This window comes from Ursus americanus, chromosome 27 (genome assembly GCF_024610735.1).
Source record: "Ursus americanus isolate L20-20 chromosome 27, mUrsAme1.1.p, whole genome shotgun sequence".
Lineage (NCBI taxonomy): Eukaryota > Metazoa > Chordata > Mammalia > Carnivora > Ursidae > Ursus > Ursus americanus.
The window spans coordinates 7,555,321-7,583,291 of NC_142153.1; the positions used below are offsets into that span (position 1 = coordinate 7,555,321).

The 27,971-nt window shown below is 36.4% G+C and overlaps 1 protein-coding gene across 1 annotated transcript in view; it reads left to right on the forward strand.

The window, feature by feature from the left end:
* Positions 1–13,376: 13,376 nt before the first annotated feature.
* The window catches only part of LOC123780331 (A disintegrin and metallopeptidase domain 3-like), an 89,165-nt gene continuing 74,570 nt past the window's right edge, over positions 13,377–27,971 (forward strand). The window contains exons 1-3 of the mRNA XM_087856380.1: positions 13,377–13,702; positions 14,250–14,332; positions 27,069–27,124. Coding sequence (XP_087712506.1) covers positions 13,645–13,702; positions 14,250–14,332; positions 27,069–27,124 — 197 coding nt within the window. The 5' untranslated portion in view covers positions 13,377–13,644. The remainder of the gene's footprint in view (positions 13,703–14,249; positions 14,333–27,068; positions 27,125–27,971) is intronic.

A 27,971-nucleotide genomic window follows, 5' to 3' on the forward strand; every position in this document is an offset into this window, starting at 1 on the left:
GAAAAGTTTGGGAAAACTATTGAATATTTTCATCACTCTTTTCTCTCACCACTTCACCTTTTAGTTATGCAAGTTTGCACAACAGTACAGAAGGCTGAACTCTGAGTTAATGTCATCTTTCTGAACAAAGAAAATGTGTAAAATGCCCCATCATGCAAGAATGGGGGAGAAATCACAAAAAAAGGAGAGAGGTAAAAAATGGCAACTCTAATTTTGGTGTGAGCTCGCATAAGTTCTGGACTCTACCCTGAGCTGTGAACACACAGAAACACAACCAAAGAAGTATGGTAAATTTTTTAAGAACTGAACTATGATGTAAATGTTTGCCCAAATCCCCAACTAAATCTTAAATGGTATATGCATCCAGCAAATCCAAGTAGTATAGAAAAACCTCTGAACCGACTTGGAAACTACTTTTCAAAGAAGATGAGATAGAATTTGTGGTATGAACCTAACCAGCATGATTTTTTGCTAAAACAAATAACAACAACAACAAAAACAGCATTCTCCAAAGAACATTAACAGGATCTAGAGCCTTACATCATAGTAGTAACAATGTTAAAAATATAATCCAAAATTGCATGGCATTCAAAAAGCCAGGAAAATCTGGCCAAAGTTTAATGAAAAAGGCAATCAACAGATGCAAATCCTGATAGGATGCACATTATAACCATCTTCCATGCATTAAATGTGAACTTTTTTTAATAATGAGAAGATAGACATTAGTAGCAGAGAAATTAATCTGTGAACTAAATGCAAAATTTAGTGTACATTACAATGTACAGTATAAAACAATACATGCTACTGAACAACCAATGAGTTAAAGAAGAACTCTAAAGAGAAATACAAAAAGAAAAACCTTGAGATAAATGAAAGTGGAAATACAACATGCCAAAATTTATGGGATGCAGCAAAAGAAGTTGTAAGAAGATAAATTCATAGTGACAAATACCTACATCAAGAGATAAGAAAAACATCCTAACTTTACACCTCAAGGAACTAGAAGAAAAACGAAACCTAAAGTTAGCAAAAGGAAGGAAATAACAAAGATTGGAGTGGGAATAAATGCAATAGAGACTAAAAAGACAATAGAAAGGATTGATGAAGCTAAGAGGTAGTTCTTTGAAAAGATAAAATTGACAAACATTTAGCTAGACTCACCAAGAAAAAGAGAGAAAAGGCTCAAATAAGTAAAATCAGAAATGAAAGAGGAGAAATTACAACTGACCACAGAAACACAAAGGTTCCTAAGAGACTACTATGAATAATCATATACCAACAAATTTGAAACATTAGAAGAAACGGGTAAATTTCTAGAAACATACAACCTACTAAAACTAAATCATGAGGAAATAGAAAATCTCAATAGGACAATTACTAGTAAGAAAATGAATCAATAATAAAAAACCTCCCATCAAACAAAAGTCCAGGACCAGACAGCTTCTCTGGTGAATTATACCATTTAAAGAATTAATACAAATCTTTCTCAAATTCTTCCAAAAAATTGAAGTAAGAGTAATAGCCCACACTCATTTTATGAGTCCATCATTACCCCAATACTAAAGCTAGACAAGGACACAACAAGAAAAGAAAATTATGGTTCAATATCCCTGATGATCATAGATGCAAAAGCCTTTAAAAATACAAGCAAACTCAGTTAAACATAGCATTAAAAATATCATACAATATGATCAAGTGGGGTTTATCCCTGAGATGCAAAGATGATTCAACATCTGCACAGCAGTCAATGTGATACACACATTAATCTCTCTCTTTTGGTTTGCATATGCATGGAAGTATCTTTTCCTATCTCTTCACTTTCAGTTTGCATGTACTGAAAGCCGAAGTGAGTCTGTTATGCATATACTTGAGTTGCAGTTTTTTGTTTTGTTTTGTTCTGTTAAGTCCATTCAGCCACTCTTTTGATTGGAGAACTTAATTCATTTACATTTAGTAATTATTGATAGGTAAGGACTTACTTTTGTGATCCTGTTGTTTTCTGGCTCTATTGCAGTTCCTTTGTTCTTTTCTGTCTGTGGTTTTCCTTTCTCATATGATTTTTTGTAGTCTATGCTTTGATTGCTGCTGCTTTATCTTTCGTATAAAGACTTTTGCTTTGTGGTTACCATGAGGCTTACATAAAACATCTGATAGTAATAACCATCTATTTTAACCTGATAAAAACTTAGCTTCAATTTCATACAAAAAATCTATCCCGCCATTTTATGTAGTTTACATATTTTTATATTGTTTATCCATTAACAAATTTTAAATATTAAAGGTGTTTTTAATACTTTGTCTTTTAACCTTTATCTTATAGTTATGTGATTTACACACCACCATTACAGTATTTGAGTATTCTGAATTTGACTATATAATAACTTTACCAGTGAGTTTTGTACTTTCATGTTACTAATTGCTGCCTTTTCATATTGGCTTGTAAGGGAGGTCTAATGACTCCAGATTTGGTTTTCTGTGAAAATTTCAGTTTTTCATTTCTGAAGAGCAACTTTGCCAGGTAAAGTATTCTTGGTTAGCAGTTCTTTTCTTTTAGCACTTTGAATACATTGTTCTACTCTCTCCTATCCTGCAGGATTTCTGCTGAGAAATCTGCTTATAGCCTTATGCATATTCCCTTTTATATGATAAGTTTCTTTTCACTTACTGCCTCCATAGTCTCTCTTTATATTTGATTTTTGATAGTTTTATTACAATGTGTCTCAGTGAAGTCCTCTTTACGTTGAATTTATTTGGAGTTCTATGAATTTCATGTACCTGAATGTACATATCTCTCCCCAGATTTGGAAAGTTTTCAGCCATTATGTCTTTGACTAAGCTTTCTGCTCCTTTCTCTTTCTCTTCTCATTCTGAAACTTCTCTAACTCATACATTTTTTTGATTCATCATGTTCATATTCAGAAAATAATCTTTATCAGATATATGAACTGTAAATATTTTCTCTCAACCTATCCTTTGTCTTTCTTTCCTTAATAACACCTTTTGAAGAGAAAAAAAATTAATAAAGTCCAATTTATTATTGCAATATATATATATATATATATATATATATATATATATATATATATGTATTTACAGATCATGGTTTTGGTGTATTTTTGAGAAACCGGTGCTCCATTGCCATAAAAATAGTGAAAGCAGAAATGTTTGTCTTGTTCCTGGTTGAAGACTGACAGCATTCAGTCTTTCAACTTTAACCATGATATTACTAGTAGGTTGCACATACTGTTATTTGAGGAATTTCCTTTCTATTCCTAGTTAGAATAGATAAGAGTGTTTATCATGGATTAGTGCTGTATTTTGTGAAATGCTATTTCTGTGTCCTTTGTGATGGCTGTGCATTTCCCTCCCTTTATTCTATGAATTTAGTCTCAGATATCAACCCAATCTTGTATCCCTGGGTAAATCCCACTTTGTCATGGTGTGTAATAATTTTTATATTTTTCTAGCTTTAGTTTGCTAATATTTTATTAAGGATTTTTGTGTCTATGTTTATTATATTGTGATGTCTTTGCTTGGCCTTGATATGAGAATAATATTTGGCTTATGAGTTAGGAAGTGTTTTATCTTTCTCATTTTCTATAAATATTTGTGTAGAATTAGTAATTTTTTTCTTTATGTATTTCATAGAATTCATCACTAAAGCCATTTGGCCTTGTGCTTTTCTTTGTAATTGGGGAGCACATTAGATTCTAGACAAATTTAAAGTTTCCACTGGCGTTACTTCCCATCAATCCTTCTCAGGCCCCTGTAGCACATGCATGTAGCCTGCATACACAGAAGGTTTATCACTACCCTTTATAGAGCTATTATTTCCAGGATCATCCCTTTAATTTCTGTCTGGTCTGTCACTAACCCCACCTGGGACCTCAACTTTGGGCTCATGGTGCTGCTGGTTTTACATTCATCCCCTATCAAGTTTGCTACTTGTATTCAAAATGTTGATGGACAGGACTTTTTGTCCTCTTCACCAGATCTAGAACCACTCCTCTGACATTTAATTTAAAGGTTTTCATGGCCAGTCCTGTCCTGGTAAAATAATAGCATCAACTGATCTGGGAGAGGGCATAAGACTCAGGGAAGACCACAGTTCCCACTATTCTTACTTGATTTTATGGCAGCTTTTCATAAATGGTTCTCACTTTTTGTTTGTTTTGATGAGTTTTTATAGCCCCGAAATGGTTGTTTTGACAAATTTGCCCAGTTTTATATTTGTTTTGGGGGTAAATGATTTAAATATATTTTCTCTCTCTCATAGCCCCCTCATCTAGACTTATCTGTACAATTTTCTTTGTTTTCTGTCTGACTTATCACAAATCCAGTACTGATCCATGATAAATACTGTCATCTAGGAATAAAAAGGGACTTCCTCAATCTGATAAAGTTATATACATATTGTACTTCTGCAAGCTCCCATCTAGGATAAATTCCCAGTGTGAAGAACTCAGTTTACATTTTCTTTAGTCCATGACTTCTGGTGATAAATTTTCTTCATTGTTGTCTGAAAATATTGTATTTCACTTTTAAAGACATTTTCTCTGCATTTAGAATAGGAAGACAGTAGATAGCGTGTTACTTTTTTGAATCTGTCATTTAGTAATCTTCCGGTTTCCATTGTTTCTTTTGGAAAGTCAATCTTAAATTGTATTATTGTTCTTTTGTTTTTAAGGCTTTGTTATATTCTGGTTATTTTTATCACTTTTTCTGTGCTTTATAACACTATTGTTGTAATGCATCTTAGTGGTTTTATTTTATTTTATTTTCTATTTTTAGAGATTTTATTTCTTTATTTGAGAGAGAGAGAGAGAGAGAGCATGTGTGAGCAGGGGGAGGGGCAGAGGGAGAGGGAAAAGCACACTCCCCACTGATCAGGGATCCTGATGTGGGGCTTGATTCCCAGGACCCTGAGATCAGGACCTGAGCTGAAGGCAGGTGTTTAATGGACTGAGCCACACAGGAGCCCTAGTGGTTTTATTTTAGTATTTATTACATATAATGCTTATTGAGTGTGGGCTCAATGTCTTGTCAGATTGTGATGCAGAATGCTGAGAACAGGTATTATGTTTAAAAAACTGAAAATAGGGGCACCTGGGTGGCTCACTGTAGGTTAAGCATCGACTCTTGATTTTTGCTCAGGTGGTGATCTCATGGGTTGTGGGATTTGGCCTCCACATTGGCTCCGTGCTCAGTGGAGAGACTGTTTGGGATTTTTCTCTCTCTCCTTCTCCCTCTGTCTCTCCCCAGCATTCACTCCCTCTCTCTCTCTAAAATGAATGGATAAAATCTTAAAAAAAAAAAAAACTGAAAATAAATTCCAATAATAGTGGTAATTAGGTAAACTTTACCATTTTTTAAAGATAGAATAAGCTTCAAATTGAATATGTTTAAGAATCAAAGAGAGGGATCATTAGCAAAAAAGTGATCTGGCTAACTACTAAATAGTTTATATCTATTAAAATGTTCAGTCATTATTTTTTTATTATAATATGTTACTGACCATACAGTACATATTAGTTTTTGATGTAGTGTTCCATGTTTCACTGTTTGCATATAACACCCAGTGTTCCATGCAATACATGCCCTCCTTAATACCCTTCACTGGGCTAGCCCATCCCCCCACCCCTCTCCCCTCTAAAACCCTCAGATTGTTTCCCAGGGTCCACAGTCTCTCGTGGTTCATTTCCCCCTCTATTTACCCCCCCCACTTCATTTTTCCCTTCCTTCTCCTACCAATCTCCCTGCTATTTCTTATGTTCCAAAAATGAGTGAAACCATATGATAATTGTCTTTCTCTGCTTGACTTATTTCACTTAGCATCATCTCCTCCAGACCCATCCATGTTGATGTAAATGTTGGGTGATCATTCTTTCTGATGGCTGAGTAATATTCCATTGTATATTGGACCACATCTTCTTTATCCATTTGTCTGTTGATGGAGATCTTGTCTCCTTCCACAGTTTGGCTATTGTGGACAATGGTGCTATGAACATTGGGGTGCATATGGCCCTTCTCTTCACTACGTCTGTATCTTTGGGGTAAATACCCAGTAGTGCAATTGCTGGGTCATAGGGTAGCCCTATTTTTAACTTTTTGAGGCACCTCCACACTGTTTTACAAGGCGGCTGTGCCAACTTGCATTCCTACCAACAGTGTAAGAGGGTTCCCCTTTCTCCACATCCTCTCCAACATTTGTTGTTTCTTGCCTTGTCAAATTTTGCCATTCTGACTGATGTAAGGTGGTATCTTGCCGTGGTTTTGATTTGAATTTCCCTAATGGCTAATGATGTTGAACATTTTTTCATGGTACTAGAAGTCCTAGCAACAGCAATCAGACAACAAAAAGGAATAAAAGGTATTCAAATTGGCAAAGAAGAAGTCAAACTCTCTCTCTTTGCAGATGACATGATACTTTATATGGAAAACCCAAAAGACTCCATGCCCAAATTACTAGAACTCATGTAACAATTCAGTAATGTGGCAGGATACAAAATCAATGCTCAGAAATCAGTTGCATTTCTATGCACAAGCAATGAGACTGAAGAAATAAAAATTAGGGAATTGATTCCTTTTACAATAGCCCCAAAAACATAAGATATCTCGGAATAAATCTAACCAGAGAGGTAAAGGATCTATACTCTAGAAACTACAGAACACTGATGAAAGACATTGAAGAAGACACAAAAAGATGGAAAAACATTCCATGCTCATAGATCAGAAGAATAAACATAGTTAAAATGTTCAGTCATTATTAACAGTAACAAGTAAGGCCTTCAATTGAAGTTTCAAAATTAATTGCATTCTTCTTTTTGTAAATTTTCAATGCATTATTTAAATCTTTTTTCATTAGGAATCGTATTTTAATATTTCTCTTTATTGAAAACTAATAATTCTCATTTATTGGTAAATTACAAGGATCTTCAGAGTAGAAATTAATATGTAAATATGAAATACTTTCTAAATAATATTCCAAATGCTACTATTTATAGCAACATAAATGGACACAGCTGTATTATATTGGAGTATACACATAATTACTTTCAAATAGCTGTTAAAATAATAAATGCCCATGAGCCTTTGGAGTGAATACAGTCTTGACATCTTTGGTTCAACCCAGTGAAACTGCTTTCAGACTTCAGGCTTTCAAAAATTCAAGACAATATATTTAAATTGTTTTGAGCCACCAAAGGGCAGTAATTTGTTATAATGGCCACAGACTAATAATTAGTTATGTCAAGTATCTTTTTATGTGCTTATTGACCATTATATATCTTTTGTGGAGAAATATCTTTTAAAATAATGTTCTACTTTAAAATTGGATTATTTGAGTCATTAAGTTATAATATTTCTTTATATATTCTGGATACAAGTTCCTTATCAGATATATAATTTGTAAATATATTATCCCATCTTGAGTTGTATAAGTTCTTTATATATTTTGGATACTAACTTTTATCCAAACTTGCTAATATCTTCTTTCATTCAGCAGGGTGTCTTTTAGTTTTGTTGATTATTTCCTTCACTGTGAAGAAGATTTTTATTTTGATATTGTTCAGTATTTTGATTGTGGTTTCAGGATTGTACTCATATGTCGAAACACATTGAGTTGAAGGTTTAAATGTGTACAAATTGTTGTACATCAATTATACTTTAATACATATATAAGAAAGAAAACCATAATAGGCAAACCTCTAAAGTCATTTCAAAATTTAATGCCTGCTTATATTTAGGTTTATATTTGTTACTTCATTTTTTGCTGTTGATTTCTCTTACTTTCTTGAGTGTATACATTTAGATTACACTTTTTATATTCAAAAGATATATGTTCAATATACATATTTGCAGTTTTTTTTTTTTAAGATTTATTTATTTGACAGAGAGAGACAGCCTGCAAGAGAGGGAACACAGCAGGGGGAGTGGGAGAGGAAGAAGCAGGCTCCCAGTGGAGGAGCCTGATGTGGGGCTCGATCCCAGAACGCTGGGATCATGCCCTGAGCCGAAGGCAGACGCTTAATGACTGTGCCACCCAGTCGCTCCTATTTGTGGTTTTTTAAACATTTTAATTTATTTTGTACCAGAGGAATTTTTTTCAGAATATATTATCCTCCAAATTGCAGGAAATATGCTTATATTCTCTCTTTAGCTATCTTAATGAATTTATGTTACAGGGAAGCCAGTTTATGGATTAGATGAGATATTAGATATTTATGATATGACAAAATAATATAATTTATCTCCCCAAGGATCTCTTAAATTTATCATTTCCATATATGGAAAAAAAATTGAAGATCAGTGTAAGTCCAATTGAACTCTGCTCAACCATCCACGGTTCCTGCCTCCATATAGCAGCTCTTCAGCAACATTCTACGTTTTTTCTCTACATTCACTATTAAAAATATGTGTGAGGGATGCCTGGGTGGCTCCGTTGGTTAAGTCTTGGACTCTTGATTTTGATTCAGGCCGTGATCTCAGGGTCATGAGATTGAGCCCTGCATTGGACTCTGTGCTAAGCATGGAGACTGCTTGAGATTCTCTCTCTCCCTCTTCCCCTCCCCACCCATTCACTATCTCTCTAAAATATATAAAATATATTGTATAATGTTTATTATATTAATACATATTAATTATTATATTTAATATTTTATATACCTATATATTATATAATTTTATATACCTATATATTATGTAATTTATATATACCTATATATTATATAATTTATATATATACCTATATATTATATAATTATATATTATTTATATAATTATATACCTATATATTATATAATTATATTTATATAATTTATACTATATAATTATATAATTTTATATACCTATATATTATATAATATAATTTTATATTCCTATATATTATATAATACCAATATATTGTATAATGTTCATTATATTAATACATACTAATTATTATATTTGATATTTTATATACCTATATATTATATATAATACATAAATATATAATATATATAATTAATTATATATTAATTTAATATATATTAAATGAAAACCAAAATATATTGTATTATATATAATATATATGAAAACCAAAATATATTTTATTATTTATATTATATATACATATATATATATGGAAACCAAGGAGAAAATACATATAAATCTCAAACTGCCTTCGCATTGACATCTGTTTTCTCCTTGCCTCAAATATTTAAACACTTGTGTCTTTAACAATGCTTTCATTTATCATCCATTGAAAGTTGTTGGTAAATTGCTACAGCATATGTCATGGCAGTATTCCAACTCCACTCTCTTACTATTTATCTCAAACTTTGGTTTTCCTCCTTGCATGTAACACAGTTTAATAAACTGTATAGCTGATTCTTTAGGTAGTTCAACAAATATTATTCAGTGTGTTGTTATGGACTACTTATTATATGCTAGACATTGTTCTAGGCACAGCGAGAAAAACAGAAATTAAAAAAAATAAAGATATCCTTGCCCTATGCAGCTTTCATTCTAATTAGGAAAGTATTACTATCATTACTATATTCTGTGTCCCACAGTAGACAATGCCTCTTAACATTTGAACTGCTACTTTTATCACCCCTTAAGTCTTTTTTTTTTTTTAAAGATTTTATTTATTTATTGGACAGAGAACGACACAGCGAGAGAGGGAACACAAGCAGGGGGAGTGGAAGAGGGAGATGCAGGCTTCCCGCTGCGCAGGGAGCCCTACCTGGGGCCAGATCCCAGGGTCCTGGGATTGCGACCTTAGCCGAAGGCAGACGCTTAACGACTGAGCCACCCAGGCGCCCATCATCCTCTAAGTCTTAACGTCTTTTCCATGTTTCTCCCTCCTTTATTTTTCAGAAAATAGTAATAGGTTATTAACTTAACGTTTTAATCATGTCTTTTTCAAAGTGTGATTTCATTTTCTTTTTACTTTCATATTTTATTTTCTAATCACTCCTTCTTATCCACCTTCACCCTTGCTATGTTTCTTTCTCCTAACCAGACCTTTCTGGCCCAAAGTATAAACTACGCCTTCTAATATCTGCAGCATCTCATCTCCTTTTCCTTCCCAACTTTCTTCATTATGGCTTCTGTCCCTGTTCTTCTGCCAGCTTCTTGCAAAGTCTTTTTGACTAAGAGAAAAATGTACCATTCAGATCCCCCTTGAAGAAGGGCTTTGCTACCCAAGGGAGGAGGGAGACTAGCCGACAGCCTCAAACTCTTAGTTGCTTTAAGATCTGTCTCAGGTGTTGAGCCAACTGCATGACTTTTTGGGAGTGCATTAGTTCAATTACTGAGCAAGCCACCTGTATGAAGGCCTAAACTTCATCTCCTTTAGTGAGTAATCTTTGCTCTGGAGCAACCCTTCTGGACTGGCAGAAACTCTGTCAGGTCTTTATTATGGTCCTAGTCTCCCTTTCCCAAATCTGTTTCCTCTTTCACCGCTGTTACTCACTGAAAAACCTTTTGCTCTGTAACTCTTCCTCAACTTGTGCTTCCTGGAGAAGACAAATGGGGACATTCATTACTGACTCATTACCACCAAACAATAATCACCTTCTCAGTTCTCATTCTGCTTGATCTCTGAGTGGCATTTGAAATTTCTAATATTCCACTTGGAAATTCTATTTTATTTTATTTGTAGTCACCCTAATATCTTCTAACTTTTACTCACCTTAACCTTTGTTAATGTCACTTCGAATCTGGATTCTTTTCTTCTAATCCCCAAATCCTCTGTGTTGCCCACAAGTCTATTTTGGACCACCACTTTCCTTCCACTCATTTCTCTTAGATGATCTTTCTTCAATTTCTTTTTTTATGTGTTCATAAGTTGATATATTTCAACTCAAGCTCTGGGGCATCAGACACCAATTTCCAGCTAGTCACCCAGTATCTATACCTGCTATTTCACAAGTTATCTCCAAGTCAACACCTTCAGCTGAACGTGTTATCTCCCTGTCCAACTCCGCTGTTTTCAAAATTGGTGCTCCTCTCATCCAGCAGCTAAGTCATCTTAACAATTTCATCAACCTCCATAATAAAATAGTCCACAAACTGACTTTCCTTCCAAAATATCTGTTGATCTACTACTTTTCTTTTTCTTCCACTCTAATCCTGAGGACCTAGACATTTTTGGCCTAAACTACTGAAACTACCCTTTAGCGAGCCTGTTGCTTCTAGTCCTCATCATTTCAATCCCACAACACCCAAATTATTACAAGTTATTCTAACACAAAAATCCACATTTATTTGCCCTGATTTGTTTAATTATTTAAGAATAAAGTCCTGTTATGCACTAATGTCCATATGAATCATTCACTCATCTGAATATGACTCACATCTCAAATGTCACAGCCTAAGCTCACTTGATATCTGTAGAGGAAACATAATTATCTTAGTTATATTATGAGAGAATTTGGAATATCCCTGTAACAGAGAATTTTTCTTTCTAGCTGTGGCATCGTTTGTACGTTCAGTTTTCTGTTAGTTTCTGTGGTACTGGAGACATGGATGTTGTCACATATATTTTGAAATCTGTCTAGTTCCAGGCTTGTAATAAGCATGTAAAAAACAACTGTATTAAATTCAAATAATTTGAATGTCCATAAATTATGCTCATTAAAAATGAACAGTCAATACCAACAATGGAAATACAGTAATGAATTTAAATAATAAATGCATATTTCTCCTTTTGGTTTCTTGCTGAACAATGATTTTTGGTAGAATCATGGACAATGTTAATAGTTACCATGCCTCAACTGACATATATATTAGACTTCAAAAATTTGATCAGGTTATAAACAATCAGGAAGAAACTACCTTAAGAGCAACATAATTAATCTTGATATGTTAATTCCATCAAGTTTAACATAAGTTGGTAAAAAGATAAAAATACTAATTTTAAGGTAGATAGAAATAATCAAATAAATGAATATGGTATACAATGTGCTTCACAACAAGAATAAATGATTAGGCTATAAACACTTTAGTGAAATATGCAGAATTGTTATTTGGAAGTTTCTTCTGTTATCATTTGTTACCTGTAAGAATATTTTCTTGATAGACACTAAAGTTAGATTTTGGAAAAGCATGAAAAAAGAATACATACTTTAATTTTTTAAAAGATTTTATTTTTTTTGAGAGAGAGAGAGAGCCAGAGACAGAGCACAAGCAGGGGGAGCAGCAGAGGGAGAGGGAGAAGCAGGCTCCCTGTGCAGGAAGCCCGACTCTGGGTTCAATCCCAGGACCCAGGATCATGACCTGAGACAAAGGCAGACACTTAACCCACTGATCCACCCAAGTGCCCCAAGAATATGTATTTTTAAAAGGCTAGCTTTCGCCATTTAATTTTTTTTCTTTTTTTAGACTGAGAAAACAAAATCATTTGGTTTTGTGGATAAATATTATATGTAAGGAATGCAAGCAAAAGTATTCCATGGAAGGACAACTCAAGAATTGTCTGGCAGGGATGCCTGGGTGGCTCAGTCAGTTGAACATCAGACTCTTGGTTTCCACTCAGGTCATGATCTCAGGGTCCAGGATGGAGCCCTTTTTGGGCTCCACACTCAACCTGGAGTCTTCTTTCCCTCTCCTCCCCCAGTGATCCTCCCTTAGGCTTTCTCTCTCAATTTATCTCTCTCTCTTTGAAATAAATAAAGTCTTTAAAGAAAAAAAAAAAAAGAATTGTCTGACAAAAATGTCTTTGCAAAATGGAAATTATGCAGTCATCAACTTGCACAGTAAGCCAAAAACTGAAAGTTCTTTCCAGGTTATTCCCTTTGCCGGTGTGAATGTCATACTGATGGGGGAAAAAAATTTACGTTTAACCTTTCGCTAGCCACAGATTTTCCTAAGAAGCCAAGTTATACACAATGCAATAAATAAATAATGGGAAAATAAAATTGTTCTTACAGGATCATTTCATAGTTGTGATTTCTTTTTTGGATTTTTTGCCTGATATTTAAATTGCAATTCCATACGGAGGGATTAAAACACATAAATACATCCATTTCATATTTAGCTTTTTATTTAGTTTCCTTAACCAAAGAGTTTTCTAAGAAACAAAGCTATCTACCACAGAATTGGTTTAGTACTAATTTTTTTTTTCACTCTTTATCTCTGTGCACGTATGTGTATTTGTTTTGACCTGAGACTTAAATTAGAAATCCAGCAGTAGATATGGTTAAAACAGGCATCTGTCTGCTACTAAACACATGGCGAATTTCCATTTTCTGTTTTCCTTCACTACAGTAATTCAGCCATTGCGCCAGAAACTACCACGTGGACTATTAACATTGCTAAACACTTCATCAGCAAATAGCCCATTTCCAAAGGAGAAAATGCACTTTATGACCCTTACATCACTCTTGAATGTGCTTCCAATGTCTGCGTTTTGAAAAATAAAGCCCAACACCCCGTGGGCAGCAGGAAAGGCCGGCGTGTGCCTCCAGGACTGCGGCTGCGGCTGCGCGCGTGGGTCCGCAGAGGGGGCGGGGTGGGCGGAGCCGCCGCGCCCCCCTCCCCCGCTCCCGCAGCTGGAGCCCCCAACCCCAGCCCCACCCAGCGAGATTGCAGGGACACCCGCGAGCGGCCACCGTTTTGTAGCCAACAGCCATCACCGTGGCGAGGCCGGCAGGCCCCGCAATGCTGTCTCTCCTGCTGATCCTCTCAGGCCTGGGCCGGCTGACCTCCGCGGGCCCTCGTGAGTGAAGGACCCTGCTCCATAGAGGGCCACTTGTCGCAGAGCCTCTGGGCGTGGCGGGCCCCAGAACCTCGCTCCAGAACCCCGGGTCTGGCCGGGGAGAGCCCAGCGTCTTGTCAGAGCTCGCCTAGAGTCAGATCCTCCTGGGCCTGCTGCTTGGAGGGCTCAGAGCGGGACTGGGACAGTTGCCTCTCACTTGCCTGACTCTGCACTTGGAGGAGAGGGCGCACATCTTCTGGGAGGTGGGGCCTCCAGAGCAGCGCTTCTTTGCTGCTGGGGCTGAGGTCAACATGTCCCAAAAGGCTCTGGATGGTGGAGGGTCACGCTCCAAAGTGGTTGGTGGAGGGAGCCTCTTCCTGGAATGTGCAAAGTCTGATTTCGTGGCAGGTGTGTGTGTGTGTGTGTGTGTGTGTGTGTGTGTGTGTGTGTGTGTGTGTGTGTGTTGGGGCTTGGAAGTTGGAAGAGTGACGTGATGTGAGAGGACAAGTGAAGAATAAGGACGCTGCCAGGCACTGGGGAATGCTCACACATGTTTTCCTTGCTGTAGGTCCTGAAACATCACTTCTACAAATTACAGTGCCGCGGAAGATTGGGACAAACAGCAGCGACGGTGAAGTTTCAGAAACGCATGTAATTAAGAAATCCGTTTTTTAAGTTGTACTTTTATACTTATTTTTGTGACAGAGTGTGCGAGTTAAGGGGGAGGGACAGAGACAGAGGAAAAGTGAGAATCTTAAGCATGCTCCCTACTGAGGGCAGAAGTTAATGGGGGCTCCATCTCTGGATGGGAAATTGTGACCTGAGCTGAAATCAAGATTCAGGTGCTTAACCAATTGAGCCACCCAGGCATCCTGTGGAAATCCCTTTTTTAAAATGAATATTTTATTTTTATTGGACTACATGACCCAAATCAATTCATGCCTATCCCTTTGAAATTTTATGCTCTATTTATTGTGTTAAAGAGTCCTTCTGTCTGAATGAAAGCAAGAGTTTTGATTTTTTTTTATTCGTTAAATAATATATGAACATTATGAAACTACTTTAAAACACAGACTCGGGGAAAAAGTTCCCCAAATCCCTATCACACAAAATACAGTCACTGGACTATTTGTCTAGAAAATAGGGACATTTGAATATTCTTTGTAAGTGAGGTCACAATAAAATGTACCTTGTAACATGATTTTAAAATGATAATATATAAAGAACTTCATGACCATATTTGAGTATATTTACATATATAAATCTTTGTTAAAAGGAAAGTACCGATATTTCTAATCTGATTAAAATAAAACATACATTGTCAACTCTAATTAGCACAGAATGTTTTTTAATGGTAAAGCTCTTCATGTTGGTGTGATTTTTATGAATGATTCATTAAGTATAATTTCTGTGACATTTCTTTGACATATAATTTGTACCCATTTTATTTATATTTTTATAAATACATATGTATTTTATATATATGTATATATATATAATTTATTTATATAAATTTTTATTTAGATTCCAGTTAGCATGCAGTGTAATATTTGTTTCAGGTGCACAATATAGTGATTCAACACTTCCATACAACACCCAGTGTTCATCACAAGTGCGCTCCTTAATCCCCATCACCTGTTTAACCCTTTCCCCCATCCACCTCCCCAATGGTAACCATCAGTTTGTTCTCTATAATTTAAGAGTTTGTTTCCTGATTTGCGCTTTCTCTGTCTTTTTACCCCCACTTTGCTCTTTTGTTTTGTTTCTTAAGTTCCACATATAAGTGAAATCATGTGGTATTTGTCTTTCTCTGACTTACTTTCCTTAGTTTATTAATCTCTAGCTCCATCTATGTCCTTGCAAATGCCAAGATGTCATTCTTTTTTATGGCTGAATAATATTCCTTGTGTGTGTGTGTACAGCTTCTTTAGCCATTCATCAATCGATGGACACTTGGGCTATTTCCATAATTTGGCTATTGTGGATAAAGCTGCTGTAAATGTAAGGGTGCATGTATCCCTTTGAATTAGTATTTTTTGTATCCTTTGGGTAAATAACTAGTAGTGCAATTCCTGGATCATAGGTAGTTATATTTTTAACTTTTTGAGGATATTCCATACTGTTTTCCGTAGTGGCTTCACTAGTTTGAATTCCCACTAACAGTACAAGAGGGTTCTCCTTTCTCCACATTCTCTCTAATACCTGTTGTTTTTTTGTGTTGTTGATTTTAGCCATTCTGATAGGTGTGAGGTGATATCTCGTTTTGATTTGCATTTCCCTGAGTGATGAGTGATGTTGAGCATCTTTTCATGTATTTTTTGGCCATCTGGATGTGTTCTATGGAGAAATGTCTATTCATGTCTTCTGCGTATTTTTTAATTGGATGGTTGTTTTTTGGGTGTTGAGTTTGATAAGTTCTTTATATATTTTAGATACTAACCCTTTATGAGATATGTCATTTGCAAACATTTTTTTTTCCCATTCCGTAGGTTGCCTTTTACTTTTGTTGATTGTTTCCTTCACTGAGCAAGCAGAAGTTTTTAATTTTGGCGAAGTCCCAGTAGTTTGGTTTTGCTTTTGTTTCTCTTGCTTCAGGAGAAATATCTAGAAAGAAGTTGCTATGGCAGATGTCAGAGAGGCTGCTGTCTGTGTTCTCTTCTAGAATTTTTATGGTTTCAGTTCTCACATTTAGATCTTTAATTGATTTTGAGTTTATTTTTGTGTGTGGTTTAAGAAAGTGGTCCTGTTTCATTCTTTTGCATGTTGCTGTTGAATTTTTTCAATACCATTGTTGAAGAAACTGTCTTTTTCCCATTGGATATTTTTTCCTGCTTTGTTGAAGATTAATTGACCATATAATTGTGGGTTACTTCTGGGTTGTCTATTCTACTGATCTACATGTCTGTTTCTGTTTTAATCACTACAGCTTTGTAATATAACTTGAAGTCTGGAATTGTGATGCCTCCAGCTTTGCTTTTCTTTTTCAAGGTTGTTTTGGCTAGTTGGGGGTCTTTTGTGGTTCTGTGCAAATTTTAGGATTGTTTCTTTTAGCTCTGTGAAAAAGTGCTGTTGGTATTTTAACAGGGATTGCATCAAATGTGTAGATTGCTTTGGGTAGTATAGGCATTTTAATAATGTTTGTTCTTCCAATCCATGAGCATGGAATATCTTTCCATTTCTTTGTGTCATCTTCAATTTCTTTCATCAGTATTTTATAGTTTTCAGGGTATAGGTCTTTCACCTTGGTCAGGTTTATTCCTCAGTATCTTATGGCTTTTTGGTGCAATTTTAAATTGGATCAATTCCTTAATTTCTCTTTCTGCTGTGTCATTATTGCTGTATAGAAATGCAACAGATTTCTGTAAATTAATTTTGTATCCTGCTACTTCACTGAATTTGTGTATGAGTTCTAGCAATTTTTTGGTGGAGTCTTTTGGGGTTTTTTTATATAGAGTGTCATGTCATCTGCAAATAGTGAAAGTTTTACTTCTTCTTTGCCAGTTTGGATGCCTTTTAATTCTTTTTGTTTTCTGATTGCTGAGGCTAGGACTTCCAGTACTATGTTAAATAAGAGTGGTGAGAGTGAACATCCCTGTCTTTTCCTGACTGTATAGGAAAAGCTCTCAGTTTTTCCCCATTGAGGATGATACTTAGCTATGGGTTTTTCATATATGACCTTTATTATGTTGAAGTATGTCCTCTTTAAACTTACTTTGTTGAGGGTTTTTATCATGAATGGATAATTGTACTTTGTCAAATGCTTTTTCTGCATCTCTTGAGAGGATCATACTGTTCCTATCCATTCTTTTATTAATGTAGTGTATCACATTGATTGATTTGCAAATAGTGAACCACTCTTCTAGCCCAGGAATAAATCCTACTTGCTTGTGGTGAATGATTTCTTTAATGTATTGTTGAATTTGGTTTGCTAGTATGTTATTGAGAATTTTTACATCCATGTTCATCAGGGATATTGGCCTAAACATCTCTTTATTACTGGAGTCTTTATCTGGTTTTTATATCAGGGTAATGCTGGCCTCATAGAATGAATTTGGAAGTTTTCCTTCCTTTTCTACTTTTTTGAATTGTTTGAGAAGAATAAGTATTGACTCTTCTTTAAACGTTGGGTAGAATTTGCCTGCGAAGCCATCCTTCCCTGGAATTTTGTTTGTTGGGAGTTTTTCGACTACTGACTCAATTGCATTGCTGGTTATTGGTCTGCTTAAGTTTTCTGTATCTTCCTGTTTCATTTATGGTAGTTTATATTTCTAGGAATTTGTCCATTTCTTCCATGTTATCCAATTTGTTGGCATATGGTTTTTCATAATATTGTCTTATAATTGTTTGCATTTCTGTGTCATAGGTTCTTATTTTTCCTCCCTTGTTTGTAATTTATTTATTTGATTGCTTTCTCTTTTCTTTTTGATAAGCCTGGCTAGAAGTTTATCACTTCTATTATTTTTTTCAAAGAACTAGCTTCCGATTTCATGGATCTATTGTTTTTTGGGTGTGTGTGTGTGTGTGTGTGTGTGTGTGTGTGTTTTAGTTTCTGTCTCATTTATTTTTGCTCTATTCTTTACTCTTTCCTTCCTTGTGCTGCCTTTAGGCTTCAATTGTTCTTTTTCTAGCTCCTTTAGATGTAAGGATAGGTTGTATATTTGAGATTTTTCTTGCTTCTTTGGTTAGACCTGTATTGCTATATACTTCCCTCTTAGGACTGCTTTGGCTGTATCCTAAAGGTTTTGGACTATTGTGTTTTCATTTTCATTTGTTTCCATGTGTTTTTTTTTTTTTAATTTAAATTCAATTTAGTTAACACATAGTGTATTATTAGTTTCAGTTGAGTTTAGTGATTCATCAGTTGGATATAACACCCAGTGCTCTTTACATCAAGTGCCCTCCTTAATGTTTATCACCCAGTTACCCCATCCCCCTACCCATCTCCATCCAGCAACCCTCAGTTTGTTTCCTAATGTTCAGCATCTCTTATGGTTTGCCTCTCTCTCTATTTTCATCTTATTTTATTTTTCCTTCCCTTCCCTTATGTTCATCTGTTTTGTTTCTTAAATTCCACACATGAGTGAAATCATATGGTATTTGTCTTTCTCTGTCTGACTTATTTCACTTACCATAATACCGTCTAGTTCCATCCACATTGTTGCAAATGGCAAGATTTCATTCTTTTTGATGGCTGAGTAATATTGCATTGTATATATACGCCACATCTTTTTTTTTTAATTCAATTAACATATAGTGTATTACTAGTTTCAGAGTTAGAGTTCAGTGATTCATCAGTTGTATTTAACACCCAGTGCTCATTACATCATGTGCCTTCTTTAATGCCCATCACCCTGTTATCCCATCCCCCACTCCCCACCCCTCCAGCAACCCTCAGTTCGTTTCTTATGATTAAAAGTCTTTTATGGTTTGTCTCCCTCTCTGATTACGTCTTATTTTATTTTTCCCTCCCTTCCTCTATGCTCTTTTGTTTCTTAAATTCCACATATAAGTGAAATCATATGATAATTGTCTTTCTCTGATTGACTTATTTCACTTAGCATAATACCCTCCAGTTCCATCCACATCGTTGCATATGGCAAGATTTCTTTTTTTTTTTTTTTAATGGCTGGAAATACAAATCAAAACCACAATGGGATATCACCTCACACCAGTCAGAATGGCTAGCGTTAACAAGTCAGGAAACAGCAAAAGTTGGCGAGGATGTGGAGAAAGGGGAATGCTCTTACACTGCTGGTGGGAATGCAAGCTGGTACAGCCACTCTGGAAAATAGTATAGAAGTTCCTCTCAAAGTTAAAAATAGAGCTACCCTACAACCCAGCAATTGCACTACTAGGTATATAACACAAAGATACAAATGTAGTGATCTGAAAGGGCACCTGCACCCCAATGTTTATAGCAGCAATGTCCACAATAGCTAAACTATGGAAAGAGCCCAGATGTCCATCGACAGATGAACGGATAAAGAAGATGTGGGGTGTGTGTGTGTGTGTGTATGAATATTACTCTGCCATGTGTTTTTTAAATTTATTCTTTGATTTCCTGGTCGATCCATTCATTGCTTAGTAGCATGTTCTTTAACCTCCATGTATTTGTGATGTTTCCAGATTTTTTCTGATGATTGACTTCTGATTTCATAGTGTTGTGCTTAGAAAAGGTGCATGATATGATTTCAGTCTTTTTGTTTATGTTGTGACCTAATTTGTGACTTAGTATGTGATCTATTCTGGTGAATATTCCAGGAGCACTTGAAAAGAATGTGTTATTCTGCTGTTTTAGGATGGAATGTTCTGAATTTATCTGTTCAGTCCATCTCGTCCAATGTGTCTTTCAAAGCCAGTGTTTCCTCGTTGATTTTCTGTTTAGTTGATCTGTCCATTGATGTGAGTGTGGTGTTAAAGTGTTCTACTGTTATTGCATTATTATTAGTTAGTTCCTTTATATAGTTCCGTTATATTAGTTAGTTCCTTAAATAATATTTGTTATTGTTTTATATATTTTGGTGTTTCCATGTTGAGTACATAAACATTTACAATTGTTGTATCTCCTGTCAGATTGTATCCTTTATGATGATATGGTGCCACTTGTTAACAGCCTTTGTTTTAAAGTCTAGTTTATCTGATTGTACTCTTTCTTCTGACATCCATTTGGTTGATAAATATTTCTCCATCCCCTTACTTTTCTTCTGTAGGTGTCTTTAGGTCTAAAAATGAATCTCTTGAAGGTAGCATATAGATGGTCTTGTTTTATTATCCATTTTGATACCTATGTTTAAACAGCTTTTAGTCTGTTTACATGCAAAGTAATTGTTGATAGATATGCATTTATTGCCATTTCATTATTTATTTTGTGTTGTTTCTGGGCATTTTTCTGATCCTTTCTTGTTTTTGTCACTTTTGGTCTCTCCTTTGCACTCAAAGAGTCCCTTTTAATATTTCTTGCGGGGCTGGTTTAGTGATCACAAATTCTGGAATACTCTTTATCTCTCCTATTCTGAATGATAGCCTTGCTGGATAGAGTATCTTTGGATGTAGATTATTCCCATTTGGCACTTTGAATATATCATGCCACTTTCTTCTGGCCTGTCAAGTTTCTGTTGAGAAATCTCCAGCTAGCCTTAATGGGCCTTCCATTGGAAGTTAAGGACTCCTTTTGTCTTGCTGCTTTTAAAATGCTTTTTCTTTATTACTATATTTTGCAAACTTAATTACAGTATATCTTGGTGTTGGCCTGCTTTTGTTGACTTTAATGGGAGTTCTCTGTGCCTTCTGGATCTAGATGTCTGTTTCCTTCCCTAGATTAGGGATATTTTCAGTTATTATTTCTTCAAATAAATTTTTTGCTCCCTTTTATCTGTCTTCTTCTTTGGAGACTTATAGATAGCACAGAGAATTGTTAAGAAGGTGAATGTCCACCTCAGTTTCCAAAGATAGTAAATTTGAACTGAGTTAATTTTTAGATATATGCACACTCATATTTTTAATTTTTGTGATTATTTGTAAGTTTGGTATAAGTCTGTAATCTTGATATATCTATATCTATATCTATCTATATCTATATCTATCTATATCTATATATTTTACCCAAATAAATTTCTTTTGACACAGGTAGAAATACAATACCTGCTTATATATTACACCTAAAATAATGAGGTTATTTGAATTAATAATTAAATAAATTGCCAGGAAATCCTATTAGTCAAATGGTTTTAAGTTTTTATTATTTATTTTTTATTTATTTTAAAAGAGAGAGGGAGAGAGGGAGAGGGAGAAAGATAGCAAGCACAGGGGAGAGGCAGAGAGAGAATGAGAGAATCTTAAGCAAGCTCCACACCCAGCATGGAGTCTGATGTGGAGCTCAATCCCAGGACCCAGAGATCATGACCTGAGCCAAAATCAAGAGCCGGATGCTTAACTGAATAAGCCACCCAGGTGACCTGGTTTTAAAATTTTAGACAATATTCAAGGAAGGATGATGTGTCCATTTCAGAGACTGGAACACAGAATAGAACATAAATTAACTAATCCTTCCAATCATTTAGTAATTTTTAAAAATATTAATGTACCTTTGACAAGGAACAAATAAAGTATGAGAAAGAGAAATTATAGGTCCTTTCATTTAACTAAATATTTAAAAAGTGAAAGCAACACATAGTTGTAGAACATTATGACCAAGTAGATTTTCTCCTCTGTTGAAGGATGTCTTAATAGTAGAAAAATGTATTAACCTACCACACTAATATATCTTAAAATATCAATGAATGTGTCCAAAAGAACATTTTAGAAAATTACTTACACATTCATACATACATATTCACCAACTATGCATATAATACTTCTCTTCAGAAGAGAATGGCCTCAGTGTGTTTAAGTGGATCCAGGGAACAAGGGCAGTACCAACCAAAGCCATCTATAACTAATATCATACTTAATGTTTTACACATTACAGCATTCCATTTTAGGATCAGATAACACAGAGGTGCCTATTATTTCCATTTTATTCAGTAATTAAAAATATAAAAAAATTAAGAAAAGAAATATTTAAAAAATAGGGTTTAAGAGGTAATACATAGACCAGCTATCACATAGATCATATTTCTGCTTTGAGTAACTTGGGTATACGGTGATGTCACTAACTACCTAATATCCATAATATAGAAGGGAAATTATACAGATTTATTCTCAAACAATAGAAAGAGGAGAGATACTAAAGAAGTAGTACTTAAATCAATTTGTGTTCCATTTAGTTTGCATCTATGCAGTTACTGTTAGCAATACCCATTGTGAAATAAATGATTTGAGGGGCATCTTTATACTAGTAAATCTCTGAAAATTGCAACTTGCTTTTGTCCTTCAGAAAGCATCTTTAAATTCTAAATGATTATGAAACTTTGTAGAAAACTTACGTATTACATCAGAATGGATCAAATGCTAAAAATAAAAAAAGTGAAACGTGAAAAGTAAGCTCGTGCAACTATAACAATAGCAGATAAAGTTAAAGAAATACTTCAAGAGATGAAAGGTACCTTAATGATAATATGATCAATTTATCCTGAAGATATCACTAAATCTGTTTGTTCCCAACAACACAGCTCTAAAATATGTAAGGTCAAAAACTACGGATTAAAGGAGAAAGAAATAATATCACAAAAATTTGGGGAGATTTCAACACACCTTTTTCAAAAGCTGTAAGCTTCCAGAAGACTGAACATGAGAAGGTTTAAAATGACTTATCCAGGAAACTGTACCCAAAATTCAAATTCTTTGCAAATGTGGAAATTGTACCCACATTGACAATGTGCTATGCCACGGAGGACGTGTACGTTTTATGATGATGTCACAGATAAGGGTTCTTGGGGATGTAGTCTTTGAGAAGATTCCTGTGAAGGCAGTTTTTTAGGGTATGCTCTTGTGATGAGCCCCTGTGGAGAGGGAGGGGAGGAAGTGAGAAGGGGGAGACAGAGACTCAGTCACATCTCAACTTAGTGTGAAGCTAGCATGGCCCATCAGTATCTGGAGTTGAGGTGAGGGACTTCTCATTAAATGTGGGCTGTCTCAGAAAGTTGTGACTTGGTGTGAGGTGACCCTCTGTAGCTGAGGCAATTCCCAAAGAGAACATGGAGATGAAGAGTGTTCTTACAGTTAGGGTTACTTCCATTAATCTGAAAAGGGGACCTGTGCTGTATTCTTTCCCTCTTCTTTTCAGCTTCATTCTTTTTCAAATTTTTGTCTTCTGTACCATGTAATCATTCCTCTGCTTCTTCCATCCTAGTGGTCATCACATCCAGTTGATGAGGTTGTGGAATATAGGTGAGGTTCAGTGGGGTGGAGTCCAGAGCCGACAACCAATAAAGAATTCTTGAGGCATCTTTGGCGCAAAGTGGTGGTTTATTAAAGCAAGGACCCCTGAGCAGAAAGAGCTGCTGCACCGGGGTTGTGAGGGGTGGCTGATTATTTACCATGGGGTTGGGGGAGGTAAGGAAAAAAGGGAGGTTGAGAAAGTATTTTCATATGTTAAAGAACATTCGTAGGATAACTCTGGTTATTGTCAAGCCAAGGCGGTCCCTCCCTCTAATGAGGCACTAACAGGAAGACTGTTGGGAGCCTCCCAGAGAAATGTTACATTCCTCCTATCACAAGTCCTTGTCAATGGGCTTCAGGTTTAAAAGATATTCTATTTTATTTACATTTCCTTCTGCCTCCGCCTCCCTCAATTTTATGGAGGGGATCGTATTGTTAGGGCTTCAGGAAACTGAATTATGGGTCTCTGGAAATTAGGCTATTGATAAGAAAGCTTCTTCCTTGTAAATCACTAGGACATGTGTAAACTGACGGAGACTCAGGTCTTGCAGGATTGTGATCTGTTTAGTTAACCATTTGTTTTACTTTTCCTTAGCTTTTGGGCAGCCAGGGGTGCCTGAGGAATGTCACGTACATACATCCCATGGTGGGGGGGGGTTGCGGGGTGTCAGTTTCTGCTTTGTCCTTAGCTTGCCTTCTGTTCCCTCATCACAGTCAGTTTCGAGTCTCGGTTATTATATTTTTCATTTTGGCCTGACTGGTTTTTAAGTCTATTTTTTTCCCTGTGGTAAGGGACTCCCTGGTGTCTTCTATGCTTTTCTCAAACCCAGCTAGTATCCTTATGATTGTTGCTTTAAATTCTGGATCAGGTATATTACTTATATCTGCTTTGATTAAATCCCTGGCTGAGACCTTTTCTTGTTTTTTCTTTGGGGATGAATTCCTCCATCTTGGCATTTTCTCTAGGTCTCTGTCTTCTTCTGTGTGTTTGAAAAGCCAGTTAGGTTTCCTGCTCCTAAGAGTAATGGTTTTATGAAGAAGAGGTCACATACTGTCCAGGGCCTGGCACTTCAGGAAGTGTCTCTGGTGTATGCTGGGTGCACTCTGCTGCTGTGTTTAGGGGGCTCTTTCAGGTCAGTCTCCTTGCCTGAAGTGAGGGGGGGGGGTGTTTGGATCTTGGCCAGAGTGTGGCAAGTTTTAACTAGATGTGCTCTTATTTGCTTGTTTAAAAAGACCTGAGACCTGAAGTTTTGTAGAAATCTATAGTCAGTAGATGTGGTGTGTGCAGGTGTTGAGGTTGGGGAACATACGTGAGGTTCAGTGGGGTGGGGTCCAGAGCCAACGACCAAGAAAGAATTCTTGAGGCGTCTTTGGTGCAAAATGGTGGTTTATTAAAGCAGGAGACAGGACCCGTGGGCAGAAAGAGCTGCTGCCCCGGGGTTGTGAGGAATGGCCTATTTTATACCCTCAAGTGGGGAGGGGGCTAGGGATAGCGTTAGTCTCTAAGGAATTTTGGAAGCAAGGTCTCCAAGACCTTGAGGGGGCTAGCTACTGTTGGGAAAGGGTCATTTATTACCATCTAATAAAACCTTAGTCATGAGACCCTTCAGATGTATATTGGTGGGCCATATGCTTGGGGGATGATTGCCAACATGTATCGTGGGGGGGGGGTGGGCGGTTAGAGATAAAGGAAGTTTCCAAAGGAATTTTTATACGTTAAAGTAGACTTACAGGATCTTGGTGGAAGGGAGGGGATCAGGCCAGGACTGCCTTTTGCCCTTAGGAAAGTATTAACATCGAGGCAGCTGAGGTCCTAGAGGAATGTCACTGTGCCTGTTTCAAGGACTTGTCAATGGGCTGTAGGTAGTAAGGACAGTTTCTTTGTCCTTTAGGGCAGCCAGGAGTGCCTGAGGAATGTCACATACATCCCATGGCGGGGGGGGGGGGGGTGCAGGGTGTCAGCTTCTGCTTTGTCTTCAGCTTGCCTTCTGTTCCCTCATCACAGGGGTTTGTGCTGGTCTTCTTGGGGAGGGGCCCACTGTTCCAGTTCTCAGGTACACTTGCCTGAGAAAAGCAGCACCTGCAGAGTGAGAAGCATGGGACTTGGTGTAAGAGCTTTAGGCAGTCAGTGTTGGTGGTGTGCTGCTTATGAAGTTAGTTTATGCTGTGGGGCAAGAGAGAAATGGCACCAGCCACCTTCCTCATTCCTGGAGAGGGGAATTCACACTTGCTGCTCCCCAGGAACTCTTCCCAGAAGAACGAACAATCTCCCCTCCCGTGTCGCAGGAATCCCTCAGATTGCTGCCTTCACCCTGTCTGTATCTGCCTCCTGCCTGCCTGACAGCACAGTGCACCTTGGGCTCTATCCCAGGCAGGCCAGCTGAGTTTCAAAACTCCAGACTTTAGGACCTGGGCTGGTGTGGACCCATGCTGGTCCTCTGGGGTAGGGTGTCGCTCTTCTGGGACTGATGCAGGTTCATCCCAGAAGGGCAGTCACACCAAAGCACAGGGGCACAGAGTTTGGGGTAAAGTGCAGCAAAGGGCCAGCGTCCAGGATAGGATAGGCTCCCTCACCAGGTGTCTTGGCACCGATGCTGAAGAGCGGGAGAGGGTGATGGTGCCCATTGGCTCTTTTTCCCCAGAGAGGCAATGCTGCCTCTCCCAGATGCACTCCAAGAAGGGGGAATGTTCTCTCCTAGTGCCTCCCAGGGATCCTCAGATCACTCTGTCTGTCCCTGGGCTGCCCTCTGTCTCCACAGGAGCACTGCAGCACCCTCAGGGCTCCACACCTGCCACACCACTAACTTTAAAACTCCAGTCTTTGAGCCCCACTGGTCGTAAAACCTCCCAGAATCAGCCCCTCTCATTTTCCCAGTCAATGGCTTTGGGGAAGTGTTATCTCCTGTGTGCTCCTTCTGTCTTGGCTCTCCCTGTGACCAGGGCTCCCGCCCCTCTGCAGTATCTGCAATCCTTTTCTCCCCTAAACCATGTCTTCGCACCTCGTACCTTCTACAATGTGGCCTCTTCTCTCTAGTGCAGTCCTCAGCTTGATTTCTTGGGTATTCAGAGTGATTTGAGAGTTACCTGCCTGTGTTCAAGGGATGAGGCAAGCCTGGGGTCCTCCTACCGCTCCGCCATCTTAGCTCCCCAGGACCTGTGCTGTCTTCTTTAATTTTCAATTTATTTGGGCTAGAAGTCAGAAAGTAGAAAAAAGATAATTAAATTCAAGTTTCTTCAAAGATTACTCAACATATCTAAATGTAACCATTTTAAATTAAAATTTCATTATAATAAATTCTAATGACTAATGCTTTTAGTTTAGAAATAGATTTAGACTCCTTGATTTTATTTACATTGAATTATGATTAATTCTGTCATATGTACAGAATTACGTATTTGATTCTGTCATACGTATTTGAAGAAAGATAGGAACATACATGTATATATAATTTTGAGACGTGTGTGATACCATCTGTTTACATGAATGAGTACTTACCTTTAAGAAATTATAGCTTTTGAATTAAGAATTTTAGTACTAATTACTTTCTCTCTGAATACTTTGCTGTAGGTCACTTATGCCATCAAAATTGACAGGGAAATATATACTTTCCATCTTGAAAAACAGTAAGTGGCCATTTTTCTTTTCATACACTTCTTTTTCTTTTCTTCGGTTTTTACAATAACTACCCTACGTTGAGCCCAAAAAAGAGCTTGACTATTGTATTTATTTAATATGTTATATCATTGTGATTTATGACAGATTTCAAGTCTTCATCTTGAGATTTTGAATCTAGTATGGAGCCAAGTTCTAATTTAATGACACAAGTATTAACGTATATTAGGTAAATTAAAATCATTCTATGTAACTCCTTGAAATATAACCACAATAACATTAAGGGAATAATTTTATTTGTACATGTTTAATTTTGTTCATCATGTCGTTTTACATATTTATGTGACTTTAAGCATTTTACTTGATATTAGACCATTTTTTTCTCATCTTGGTATAATATATAATCTCTTAAATTTTCCGTTTTTTACTTTTGCTCTTTGAGAAAACCAATAATGATCTTGTGCGTATATTTTTCCACCATTTTCTATTCTAAATTTCATCTTTCCCTTAGATAAAACATATAGAAACCAATCAAAAAAGTTTGTTTTTGAACAAATGGGAATACTGTTTTGCCCCTAGCAGGTCTTATTCAATAATGGTGTTCATTTTCTTGCTCTATGTATATATTTTAACTCATTTTTAATAGATAACATTCCATAAGTATGTAATATTGATGGATAATGAGATTAGTTCCAGGAATTATCACTATAGAGTCTTGCAATAAACATCCTTGTATGTATATCCTTATGTAATAGAGATTTTGTTTTGTAGGCTTGATATCAAGAAATGGGTTTCTGAATCAAGAAGTATGAATAATAATAATAACAACAATAACAAAAGTAACTGACATTTATTGAG